At 46.5% G+C, this 13,484-nt stretch overlaps 1 protein-coding gene across 1 annotated transcript in view; it reads right to left on the reverse strand.

Moving 5' to 3' along the window:
- Nucleotides 1–13,484, reverse strand: part of ECH2 (enoyl-CoA hydratase 2) — a 206,496-nt gene that overhangs the window by 99,938 nt on the left and 93,074 nt on the right. Inside the window, exons 2-6 of the mRNA XM_086497304.1 lie at nt 12,687–12,818; nt 11,858–11,880; nt 11,680–11,785; nt 11,471–11,541; nt 11,307–11,379 (exon numbers count right to left, since the gene is read on the reverse strand). Coding sequence (XP_086353430.1) covers nt 11,307–11,379; nt 11,471–11,541; nt 11,680–11,785; nt 11,858–11,880; nt 12,687–12,746 — 333 coding nt within the window. The 5' untranslated portion in view covers nt 12,747–12,818. The remainder of the gene's footprint in view (nt 1–11,306; nt 11,380–11,470; nt 11,542–11,679; nt 11,786–11,857; nt 11,881–12,686; nt 12,819–13,484) is intronic.

A 13,484-nucleotide genomic window follows, 5' to 3' on the forward strand; every position in this document is an offset into this window, starting at 1 on the left:
ACCTCCTCCTCGGACCATGCACCAGTGATCCTCACAGTTGCAGACAGGCAAAGGAGTGGGAGCACAATGCTTCGCATCCCAGAGAGGGTCTTGTTGGACTTAGCACTCAGAGAGAGGGTAGAGGCTCTCTGGACAGAGGGCTTGGACAAGCAGGACTCTCCTGCTGACAAAAGGCCTCAGACCTAGCTCAAATTAGTCATTTTTTTCTCCAGGAGTCTCTGGCTCGCCGGCCTGCAGCGAGAGAGGCGGAGCAGCGTCTTAGACGGTGCATTGCTTCGTTACAGAGGATGCAGGAGCAGCATCCACACAATCCTTGGTTGAAGGAGCAGTTATTTCAGCAGGCTCGATAGGAGCTTGCTAGCACAGAGGAGAGGCGACATGAGTTTGCTTTCCACCGACAGGCATCTCAGTGGACCCAGGTGGGCGACAGAGTGACTGGTGCTTTCTTTGAGGCAGTGGGACCTCGGCACTCGCATGTCAAGGTTAGTCAATTGGGGAGGCCCGACCAGTCAGTTGCTTTTGAGCCCAAGGATATGCGTGCATTTGCTACTGACTTTTACCGTGAGTTACTGTCTGCAGAGTCAAAGTCTGAGCGTCAGGATGCATGCAGGGAGTAGGTTTGGGTACAGATGCCTTGTCTTGTGACTCAGGAGATGCGTGAGAGGCTTGAGCTGCCACTTCAGCTTGAGCAGCTGCACACGGCTCTTAGGGCCCTCCCCCGTGGTAGCTGTCCAGGTGAGAATGGGTTGACTCGCAGTTTTTTCTTGGAGTATTGGGACCAGCTTGGCCCAAATCTCTGCAGTGCTTTTCAGTACATTTTGCACACAGGAGTGATGCCTCACAGCATGATTGAGGGCCTGATCTACCTCATTCCCAAGGAGGGTGGCTCCTTGGATGACATTCGACAGTGGCGCCCCATCACCATCCTCAACTCAGCCTACAAAATTCTTGCCAAGGCTCTGAGTTCCAGGATTCAGCCACTTCTAGAGAGCCTTATACATGGGACTCTGACAGGTTTTGTCAAGGAACGCAGTATCCTTGACAACATCTTTACTTTTTGGGAGGCTTCTGCCCTGACACGGCTCCGTGGTAAGGACCTCGTGATTCTTCTTCTCGATTTTGAGAAGGCATACGACAGAGTTGACTCGGACTTTCTAGAGGGCACTCTATGCAGGATGGGTTTCTCAGATGCTTGGATCAGAGGGGTGTCAGCTTTGTACAGACAGGCTCATAGTCAGGTGCTCTTGGCAGGAGGTAGAGGTGATCGCTTCATGCTTACACGCTCGGTCAGACAGGACTGTCCTCTTTCCCCCCTCCTCTTTCTGTTCTATGCGGAGGCGATAAGCAGGTTTTTGGTGTCGCAGCAGGTTGGTCTACAGGGCTTAGCACTCCCTATTCGGGGAGATGAGCTACTCGACGCTGAGTTTGCTGACGACTCAGCCTTGTACTTTAGATGGCCAAGAGGCCAACCTTCACAGGTGTGAGCAGGCTCTGGAGACCTTCTGTTGTGCATCGGACGCACTGATTGGACGCATCGGACGCACTGATTGTGCTCCTGTGCCAGATTGGATGCCAGGAGAGGGTTTTAGGTGGATTTCCCCAGAGACTGCAATTCGGTACTTGGGCTGTCAGGTTGGTTTGGACTTTTCTCCCGAGCAGCAGATTGCTCCCCTTCTCCTGTCTATCAGGAGAAAGTTGTTACACTGGAGCTCAGAACGACTTTCTTTGGCTGGCAAAGTAGTAGTTGCCAACCAGGTGTTGTTGGCGACTATGTGGTACATCACTTCCTGCTGGATCTTCTCGAGTTCTTGTATCAGCCAAGTAGAGAGACTGATCAGGAACTTCCTTTGGTCAGGACGTGACACTCAGATAGCCCGAGCCAAGGTGGCTTGGCAAGTCATCACTCTTCCTTGTTCACAGGGAGGACTTGGGATCATCGATCCAGCACAGCAGAGCAGAGCCCTTCTTGGGAAATTCATCGTCAGAGGACTTCTTCCAGGTGAGGAGCCATGGCAGGAGTTCTTGCTACAGCGGCTTCGTGCTAGGGTGCCTCAGGCAGGAGGCCCTTGGCAACCTTCGACCAGATGGATCTTTATAGAGATGCGTAGAGTTGGTTTGAGCAGGATACTGGAGGACCGCTTCGCTGTGAGTTTGCTTCGATCTTGGGAGCACTTGCGGCGTGGCCTGGAGCAGAAACAGCCTACGTGCACGGAGGAGCGCCTACGGCAGCCCCTCGTCTGGAACCCTATGGTTAGCACTCAGAGAGGCCACTTGGTTGGTAGTCGGCCTCATGTTTCCTGGGGTCCCATGGCAGCAGGTCCAGCGCGCTCTTTAGGTGACTGGCTAGAGTTCACAGGTTTGTTAGAGGAGGTGCAAGGTCTCCAGCTACAGGACATGAGAGGGGTGCAGAGCATGTGCTAGGACATCTCAGAGTCAGTTCCAGCTGAGTGGCTTATGCCCCTCGAGCCAGTAGCACCCTGGTGAATGGGAGCCTTCACATGATTGGAGGTTCTCATCTCAGTCAGGGCCTCCTCAAAGACTGTCCCATCCCTTTTCTTCGAGCTTCAAGGTGGGGGACGCCTTCAGCGAATTGCAGTAGAGGCCCCGCAGGTAGCAGAGTGCTATTTTCAGAGGATTCGAGTAGTGGGCATCTATGGGAGGACTTGTGTCATCGACCCTGACCCAGCAGCTCTTGAGACTGGACACTAGAGGTTGTGGGCTTGGGAGTGTTGTCCACTGGCACGAGTACAGTGGGATCCTAGTGATTGGTTATGGAGGGATCCCTTCTCTTCTGCAGACCACCCAGGAGTCCCGTTCTTTCTATACACTGTTCGACTGGGACGTCATATAGTAGCAGCACAGAGAGGTCCGCCCCGCTGCAGCACCTCATTGGCAGGAGGAGGGTCTCACAGCTGAGTTCTTGGCAGCATTTTGGGAGAGGTTGTGGGACTCCAGACAGCCGAGGCGAGTCACCTTGTTTCAATGGCTGGTCGCACACAGATCTACAGCAGTTGGGAGCTGGCTAGTGCATAGTGGTCTTTCGGTCGCATGTGCAGCTTGTGACCACCTTGTGGAGAGGCAGCGTCACTATCTTTGGGACTATCCCTCGGCCTAGCAGGTTTGGCTACGAGTTCTTCGGCTCATGCCTGCTCTCTCCACGGCTCGACAGTACCCTTGGGGAGCAGCGGCTTGGTCCACCCTCTCAGGCCCGGCACTTCAGTTTGAGCTATCTTCCACCAGCAGGATGATAGTGATGCAGGAGGGGCGACCTACACACCAGCCTACTACAGAGCTTACTCCACATGAATGGTGCAGTGAGAGAGAGGAGTGTTGGGAGCTCATCAGTGGCCTGACACTCTGGTTCATCTGGCGGGCTCATTGCTTCCGCATCTTTCAGGCTCGCCCTGTGCCACCAGCAGAGACTGTTCGGGATTTTTGGCTAGAGCTGATCCACACTCTCAGAGGACAGCTCGAGGGACTACAGGGCAGCTCCGACTGCATACGGGGCTTTCCTTCGACTCTGGCATCCTGGGCCTTTCTACACCATGGTCCAGGGTATACTCCGATGACATTACCGACCATCTGTGTGGCTTTTCCCTTCCCCCATTTCTTGATTTAGCCCCATTGTACATAACCTGGTTTTTTCATTGGGAGAGTCTCCCACCATGGTTATTGTAGCCCTCTCTTGAAGAGGTGGTTGTAGCCCTATGGGCAGTTTCAGTAACTAATAGAAGGATCTTTTTCTCGGAAAAAAAAAAGTATGCTACCGTAAAACGCGCCACACAACGCGGAAGTCCGTACCAGCTTCTGCCATGTGGCATCCCGGTTTGCTGAAATCAGGGTTTCAGCCAGAAATTAGGGTTTGCTGCAAATTAGGGATTCTGGCAGATTTTAGGGTTTGCAGGAATTTTAGGGTTTCAACCATAAACTAGGGTTTCTACTGTCCGCCACGTCATCACTTTGTGACATACTCCCCTCTTGAAAGCATTGTAATCGACCGATTACGCCTGCAAAACCGACAAAAGTCATAAACCGTCTTAGCAGACACTGACTGTTAGTACCTACGTACTAGGAACACACATCTAGCACATGTACCAAATCGACAGTCACATCAGGCACATCACCTTTGAAGGGTTTCAAGAGACTCACATGAAATGCATTGTGAATCCTCCAAGTATCAGGCAGTTTTAGTCGGAAGGAGATATCATTTATCTTTTTAGTGATCTGAAAAGGTCCGTAATATCGCATACTAAGCTTTGGAAAAAGCCTCTCCTTTCCCTTTTTCTTTCTCAGGCGTGTCTTCTCAAAATGTAAGAGCACCCAATCATCCTCCTTCAATTTCAAGTCGCGACGATGGCGATCCACTGCCTTTTTCTGTCGTTCTTGAGATTTCTGCAAAGTCTCGCGAACCTTGGCAAAAGCCGTATCTAAGTCTCGCATATATTCATCCGCTTCAAAAATCTTATCTTTCGTGCTTTGGAAGGGTGGAACCTTTGCAGCATCTTCAACAATCTCAAATGGCGCCTTCCCCGTCGAAGAGTGTATCGTGTTATTGTAGGCAAATTTTACCAAAGGTGGGTACTTTTCCCATTGAGTCTTCTAATCCGAGATATAAGACTTCAATAAATCTAGAACCACTGAATTGGCAATCTCAGATTGCCCATCTGTCTGCGGGTGGAACAATGACCATAACTGCAACCGCGTGCCAATGTTCTCCCAAATTGCCTTCCAAAACAAACTCGTAAATCTCGGGTCCCTGTCGAAGACAATCGTCTCAGGCATGCCATGTAATCTGAAGATCTGGGCTACAAACAGTCTCGCTAAGTGATATGGCTTGACTGTTTTCTTCACTAGAATGATATGAGCCTGTTTGCTAAATCTGTCAATAACAGTCCAGATACGATCGTGACCACTGTGTTCTCGGGAGATCAAAAATGAAATCCATTGCAATACTTTCCCAGGGGCGGGTGGGTATGGTTAGAGGCTGTAACAATCCCTGTGCTTTATGCATGTCAAACTTGACCTTCTGGCATACTAAGCAACTGCGCACAAACTCTTCCACATCCTTCTTGAGTCTGACCCAAAAGAAGTATCTCTCTACCCCTTTCATGGTGGTAGCAATGCCGGGGTGACCCGTAAAAGATGGACAGTGGCATTCAGTCATAACCTTTTCCCTCAACGGCTGTGTAACGCACACAACATGGTTTTTCTCATCAAGTAGCCATCGCGAATGGAGTATCCCGCTACTGTCTCCTCATCCCGTATCTGTGTGAAAACGTCGGCAAAATCTGTATCTGTGGCATACTGGTCGACCATATCCTCGAAGCTCCTATGATGTATCGCGGAAATAGCCTGAACCAACGGCTTCGAGACAAAGCATCTGCCACCACATTCTTTTGTCCCTGCACATGGACAATCTGGAAGTGAAACTGTGACAAGATGTTCGCTCACCGCATCTGCCTTTCCGAAAGCTGCTTCTGTGACAAGAAGTAGCAAACTCTGATGGTCTGTAAAGACAGTACAATCCGCTCCGAGTAGGTATTGCCGCCACTGAGTAAGAGCATGGATAACCGCCAAAAGCTCTTTCTCATAAATCTGTGCTGTCATTTCCTGCCTTGAGAACAATCGGCTCTCGTAAGCAATGACATGGGCTTCTTGCATTAAGACCGCACCCAGACTACGACCACAAGCATCACAATATACTTCAAATGACTTCTGCAAGTCCGGCAAAGTCCAAATTGGTCCCGTAGTCAATCTCTCTTTCAATGTCTGAAAGAGTCACCTCTGTGGGTCCCCACGAGAAAGGGACTCCTTTCTGTGTCAAGATATGCAAAGGGGAAGCAACCTCTGCAAACTTTCGAATGAACCGCCTGTAGTACGAACACAATCCCAAGAAGCTTCTAACTTCATGGACATTCTTCAAATCGGGCCAATCACGTATAGTCTCTATCTTGGCCGGATCCATTTTCACTCCTGCTGCTTAGACAATGTGTCCCAAAAAGTGTATCTCTGGTAGGAAAAATTCACTTTTCTTTGCATTTATCACTAACTTGTGATCTCGTAATGCCTGAAAAACTTGAAGCAGATGATCTCTGTGTTCTGCCTCATTCTTGGAGAAAACAATGATATCGTCAAAGAAAGTGCCAACAAACAGCCTGTACACTTGGTTCATAACCTCTTCATTCTGTGCTCGGCTCACACGGTAAGGTGGCCGGTTCGGTTGTGTGCTTCCAGGTATCAGATCAATGGTATGATCTTCAGGTCCTCTAAAAAGCAATCGGCATGAGTGTGGAGAAAAATCTTGGCGTTCATTTGTTCAGGTCAAAACATATTCGACCTTTATCCATCGTTCAGTTCTCTCCCAAAAGAATGAGTAAAGAAACTGAAGTTCATCAAGTACAATCTCTGAGCCCTTCATTTGTCCAAGTCGCTTTCTCGGCCCGGTAGTCAACCACAGCATAGTTCTTGTGGAACCAAGGGATTTTGAGTAGACGTCAATCGGGTGCCCTGAACACCCCTGTCATTGCAAACAAAGTTTGCCAATGCTCGGTGTACCGTCTGGGTGCCACTCGAACTACCTCCGCCTTTGGCCTCAGCCTATCGGGCGTAGTTCTAAATCGAGCCGCCAATTCCAAGTGAAAAGAGGTTGGCCTTGGCTCTTTCAAAAGAGCTTCCTAATCCTTCACTTTGCCCCAAAAACGGCAAAGTTTGTACTTTCATTCATTTCATTCGGTTCAGGTCCCACTCCATGTAGTACTAATTTTGCTTTTTATCTGCCTTTTCTGCCACATCTCTTAGCTGCTTTAGAACTTTCTGGCCTTTCTTTATCTTGTTCATTCGGTGCCTTGTGAGGGCACTTCGCGGAGATATGTCCATGTTCCCCGCATCCAAAGCACTTCCCCTCTTTGATGAATCGAGCTCGCTCCTGAGGAGTAAGCTTGGGTCATGCATCCTTTTTCTCTGGGTTGCTCTTTTTCTTTCTACTTTCATTCCCAGAAGTCTTTCCGGCTCGTTGTGTCATGTTCTCATCTGTGGGGTAAGTCAGACTGCCAGAGTGAATGGCAAAGCCCCGCTTCGCAGGACTCATCAACTCCTGAATAGAAGCTGACTTCTGCTCCAAGCAGTGATCTCGGATCTCTGTAGGTAGATGAAGGTGAACCGCTCAATCTGTTCTCTGAACGTGATCTTCTTGAATGAAGAGGCGGGTAGAAAAGAGCTCCAGAATCTTTCACAATAAGCATTGATTGTATCTTTCTTGGTCATCCGAAGATGGTTCCAAGCAGCTCGTATATCTCGTTCATATTCTTGCGTCAACCAAGAAGAGATAAAAAGATTTTTGAATTTCAGCCATTTAACTAGCGCAGTCTTGTTTCAAAGAAGCGTGGACCACCAAGTATGAGCATTCCCTTTAAGGTAAGAGGTAGCTCTCCGAATCTTGGAGTGCTCTGAACAGCGTCCTCTTGCGAAAGCAATGTCAAACTGCTGTATAAACGACAAAGCCTTCAAAGCATCTGAGTTTCCTGAAAAGGTATCAAACTTGATCGAGTCGCCACCTTCCTTCAACTCTCGGACTTTCTTGCTTTTATCTTCGAGAAAGTCATACTGGTTGGCTTTGTAAAAGTTCTTCTTGCTCGCATAGAAGTTTCCATCATCAAAATCTGAGCTGTTTGTAGACGAGTCCTCATTAGAACTGTCAGGCTCTGGGCGAGATTTAGCCTTCTTTGCCTTTTTCTTGCCCTTTCCGAAGTTTTCTTTCTTGCTTCGCTTTTTACCTTTTCTGTCTTCTTCGCTCGAATCTGAAGAGCTAGAAGAACTATCAGAAGAAGAAGAAGAAGAACTGGGTACTCCTTCAAATCGAACACGCTTCTTCTGTTTCTTTGCCTTATCAAAAGTTGACTGACAACCCAAATATCTCGGGAAGTCAGCGCTTTTCTTCTACTTTTTGCCGTGCTTTCTGGCTTTCTTTTGCGCGTCAAAAAGCTGGATGATCCGTGCATCAACCACCTCTTCTAATTCCTTCTGTGGATATTTCCTGTGAGCAGAAGGTTTCTTGAGATTGGGTGTAGTGATTTTCTGCCACTGCACATGCACTTCCTGAAAAGAAGTCTCGCTCATATATTTTGTCAATTTTGGATCCTTTGCAAAGCTGAGCATCATCTTTGTTGCATCGCCGATCAATTGATGACGCTTCATCTCTCGTTGCTCCGCCTAAGTAGGCCGAGGTGGGCCATATCTCTGCTGGAATCTTCTTTGTGATCCCTACCCGCATCTTTGGATGCAAAGGGAGTCGCCTGATCCTTGCGTGAAGCCATAGGTGCCGCGGCAAAATAAATTGGGATCGGATTTCCCGTAGAAGAGAAATCGGTCGTGCTCTGATACACTGTAACAGACTTGGACACTCCAAGTCAAGAATCCATCGCGACAGCACCAAATAACCACTTCAAACAATTCACAGATCACAATAGATTTGCACTGCCTAGAGATATTGGCTCCAAAGACTGGCGCCCCTTTCGGTATTTCTTTTTATATTAATCAGTTCAAAGTACAAGAGAGAGACTCGGGGTTCACTCTCAGACTCTACGTCCAGATGCTCTGAGAAGTGAAGGCCCAAGCCACTTATTTAAAGGTTTACAAGGGATGCCTAAAAGCAAGGCCCCAAAAAGCTTCAAAATCAAAAGCAACTTCTCTCTCTCTCTCTCTCTCTCTCTCTCTCTCTCTCTCTCTCTCTCTCTCTCTCTCTCTCTCTCTCAGAGTTCAACTGAAAGCAAAAGCATTCTCCCTCTCTTTCTCATTGCGTGGAGGAGAAAAAGCATGCTGCCGTAAAACGCGCCACAAAACGCGGAAGTCCGTACCAGCTGCTCCCACGTGGCATCCCGGCAGTTTAGGGTTTGCTGAAATTAGGGTTTCAGCCAGAAATTAGGGTTTCCTGCAAATTAGGGTTTTTGGCAGATATTAGGGTTTGCAGGAATTTTAGGGTTTCAGCCGGCAATTAGGGTTTCTGCTGTCCACCACGTCATCACTTTGTGACACCTTGTGACGCATCAAGAATACCCATCACCTAGTCCTTTCCTACTGAACTTACGGTACAATCTCCTTCGCGATGCTCTATGTCACCCATCCTATGACGCATCAGAGATGTCCGTTCCCAGATGGTCGGATACTTCTCCCCGATGCTCCTTGTCACCCATCCGATGTGACACAACAGAAGTACCCGTTCTTGGTGACCTTACAGATACTCCCATTCTCAGTGCTCCCGTCATTACTTTGAATGACGCATTAGAAATACTCTATACTCGGATGTCTCCAGTGAGAAAAACCCTCTCACTTAAAATTCCAATAATTCATTTAGAATTATTTTTCCTTGGTGTTCCAAGCGAGAAAACCCTCTCACTTATAAATCCAATAATTCATTTAGAATTATTTTCTTGTCAGATAAAGCCTATTTAGCAATAGCCAGTGCGTCTTGGCATGTCAACTCTCCTTCTCTATCTCTATTCAAGTTCAGTGATTTCGCAGTTTCTGTTAGTGTGCTGTTATTGATTTCTCGCTTAGAGTGTCCAAGCCTGTAACAATGGTATCAAAGCTAAGAACGATTTTTATCGGATTTTTCTTACTTAGAGGATATAATTTTTATTAGGCCTAGAGACCTGTCAAGGACCCCACCCTAACTTTCGAGTCGGCAGGTTGGGGACCTCTCACAAGAGCTCTCGCTCTCTTTTATGATGAAAGAAGAGAATTATCAAAAGCAAGTCACTGATCTACAAACAGTATTGACAACGGCTCAAGAGCAGTTGAAGGGGAAACATAAAGTCCTTGAGGAAGACCTTCCAGACACATTGCCCACGGAGACGGGGGCACTTGAGTTCTTACAGTTAGCAGAAGATGTAGATTCGACTATAGTGGCCCTAGAATCCCGAACAAGAGAAAAAGTTGTGCTCACAAAAAGAGTTTGACCAAGCTCTTGAAAACAAGACAAATTGATTGATGAAAAGCTTAAAGCACTCTCAAAAGAAGAAGAAATCAGCACAATTCCCAATTATTTGGGTCGAAAATGGACTTTTGAGATGATAAGCACATGCAAGAAGCGTGTTCGTTTCGAGGATGACCCAAATTTTTCTTCGCCTCGAGAGAGTTCCGACAGTTCGTCATCCTTTAGTTCTAGCTAGGATGAGAAAAAGCAGAAGAAGCGGAGAAATAGCAAGAAAAGCAAGAAAACCAAATCTTTGAAAAAGTCTAGAAGGCACAAGGAGCCATCTAGCAGTCCAGAGCACAAGAGTGTCAAGTATGGAACTTGATTCACCCCTTGTAGCACATTTGTAAGGCCCATGTTATGAGGAGAAGCCATCATGCGTAAGAAAAATCACTCGCTGAAAACCCAAAAATTTTAACCCCGTGTCGAGCTTTGCTTGAGACGGGCTCGCCATAATATTCTCTTCGCCAGAATATCATGGCCAAATGACGGCCGGAAAGTGATCGCAAACGGCCGACCCATGGCCGATGGTGGTGGGGCCGGCGCTCAACGACCAGTGGCAAAGTTCTACTTGGACACAAGGATAGCTACGCATGGGCGCATCTAGACATGGACGGCTGCCTCTCATGAGAGAGGGCTTCCCATAGAGGCTCCTTTTGGCCTATTAAAGGAGGCCTCTTCTACACATGAAATTAGTGTGTGAAGTGGTGAAAGAGAGAGAAGCAAGGAGACGAGAGCGAATTGGATGGAAGTTCCATTATCGATTTCTAATCCCTTTGTAACTTCTGGTTACTCGAAAACATCTTCCTTTCAAGGTACTTCTGCAACTTCATGTCATCAGTAGACCGCCTCAAAATTTCATAGTTACCAGGAACGGGAACGCGGAACAAAATGCCATTCCCTGTTACGGGTACTCACGTTTGAAACATGGAACGGGGATTCGGAACAGGAACTTGGAATGGGAACGGGGAACGGAGACCTGAAAACGGCCATTCCCTGTAACTATGCCTCAAATGCTCTTAGAGACCAATGTGTGACCATTGGTGTCGTCTCCATAAGAAAAATCCGCAACATCCTTCTTTGGTGCCATGATCAAGCCACTTTAGAGTTGCAAGCGAGAGAGAGAGAGAGAGAGAGAGAGAGAGAGAGAGAGAGAGAGAGGCGCCCTCTACAATTGGCCTATAAAATGGCTAGACTGGATTAAAAACAGGCACTGCCCAAGCCCCCTTTGCACTACCTCTCAAACTAACAAAACATAGACTCGGGTCTAGCTACATCTGCTCCACTTCTCACAAGAAGTAACAGTCAACGAGGAAAACCACTTTACAAAGCTTACCTCGCCATTAGTGGGTAGTTTTTTGTATATCTCCAAGTACTGCTCTCCGTGCAGTAACATACTTGGAAGGAAACTACAAATTAAAAAATGAACCTTGAGCCCAAAAAAAAATCCAAATTTGAGAAAATAACTCGGGCATAAGCAGTGAAAAGGAAAGGGCTTACTGCAGGCCAGGTATTGTCCCAAGTCTCTCTAGAAATCCAAATGAATAAAGGATCGCAAATGTTGGTAAGACCTAACCAAATAATTTGCAAAAGGTGGTATGAATACCAATGTAAGTATGAATATCTGTGAAAAGAACAAAAATAAAAAATTTCTTAAGCACCACTCTTTGTAACTCTTGAAGCTCAAGTTACCAGCTTTAAATGCTCACCTTAACTGCATGTTGACCTTCCTCATTATACACGTAGGCAAGCTCTTTTGAATCACAAGGGTCATCACCACAAGCGCCAATGCCCAATGCATATAATACAACATCCCTGCAATTCTATGGCTTACAGGAGCTGACAAGAAAAATTGAGCTTAAGAATGCTTGTAAAGAAAATCCCAACCTCTCTGTGTAGCAAAATTTTCCCTGTACCCACAGAAAAACTTGTATTAGCAATAAACATATGGATCATTTTTTAGAGTACATGCAGCACTACTACGCCCTAAGAAACAGCACAAATTTATTGACCAGTGGCAAAACGTCATACAGACTGTATATGTATTTAGTCAAGCAGAAGGATCCTTACGTATACATATGAGGTGTGTGCATGTTCGTATAAACATGTACAGTTACGCAGCCACATAAAGTATACATCAATTTACAGAATAATCTTTTCCGCATGTAACAGAGGGAATGTTAAAACTAAATTGAAAACCAAACCGCAAGTAGCATTATATATACCAAGATGAACCCCGGATAAGCCCAGATTCACCCTTAAAGAAAGTGCAAGGTATAGACTCATAGTAGTCACCCGCAAGACAACATAAACTCATTGTAGTCACCCACAAGACAACATAAACATCAGCTCCATCATGCATATTATTGACTAAATACTACGACATCCCACTAACGTCGTCAATGCCCAATAGTGGGTGTAGAACTAGGTACCAATATATGATCTAACATACACACACACACACACACACACGAGCATACATCAATACAAAGATCTGCGTACTGAGTTTCTGTCATAACTCTAGAGATGCAGGGAAGACTCAGCCATAATGAAGCCTAGCACTAAAAGAAGCATTACATAGGAAAAATTAGCACAAAAACGAGGTAGTTTACAGGGCCTACGCACCACAAAAGATAGAAAGAATTAGCATAATATCAACTTTGGTTCAAATACCAGCTAACATAGACAAAGGATAAACAAAAACAAGGAAAAATACCACGGTCATTGGATGAGCCAGCACAGCTTCAGGATCAATAAGAGGGATTGTTCCTTCCATCTTGCACAATCTAACTTTCACTCAACTATGCTCTTTGCACGCTAACCTCTGATCGATAAATGCTGATCAGAACTGCCAGTTACAATCAGCAAGCTTGAGAGAATTAGTTCCCTTTGGATTCTTAAGCTCTCACTTATCATAAAATGAGGACAACTAACAATTAAGTTTTTCAAAACTCAACAATAGAATCTTAGGCACTTATACCATTCACCTAAATTCCTATTTCGATTAAGTTATTGACTGCCTTGTCCAAGGGGTGCACAAAACTTTAACAAGACATAATGTCAAATTTAAGCATCTCGTGTAAATACCCAATTTCTAGCCCATTAATTAGAATTGTCTTTCTTTGTAGATACTTTTACCGGACATTATTTTCATTGAATTGGGCTGAGCAAGTTTATTAGGGAAGTATTTAGAAATACCATTGTGTAGTATCTCACTATTGCTAAGGATTGATAGTGTCAGAGTGAGCAGGCTACAGCAAAGGAGAAACACAAACACGCGGGAACACAAAGAGGGGGGGGGGGGGATGGGGGGTTGCAACTCAATAACTCCAAAGGTGACCGCAAAGCTTTCACAAACACCCCCCGCCCCCCCCAACACCCACCCCCACCCCCAACAGCAGATGCTAAGAAGCTGCAGAAGAAAATGCCGAAGTCCTGACACAATTTGGGGATCCAAAATGAGCACCAACAAACCGTCCAGTGCCAAGTGAACATAACTATATGGAGGTTGCAC

The sequence above is a fragment of the Adiantum capillus-veneris genome, chromosome 23 (genome assembly GCF_014529385.1).
Source record: "Adiantum capillus-veneris isolate H3 chromosome 23, ASM1452938v2, whole genome shotgun sequence".
Taxonomy (NCBI): Eukaryota; Viridiplantae; Streptophyta; class Polypodiopsida; order Polypodiales; family Pteridaceae; genus Adiantum; species Adiantum capillus-veneris.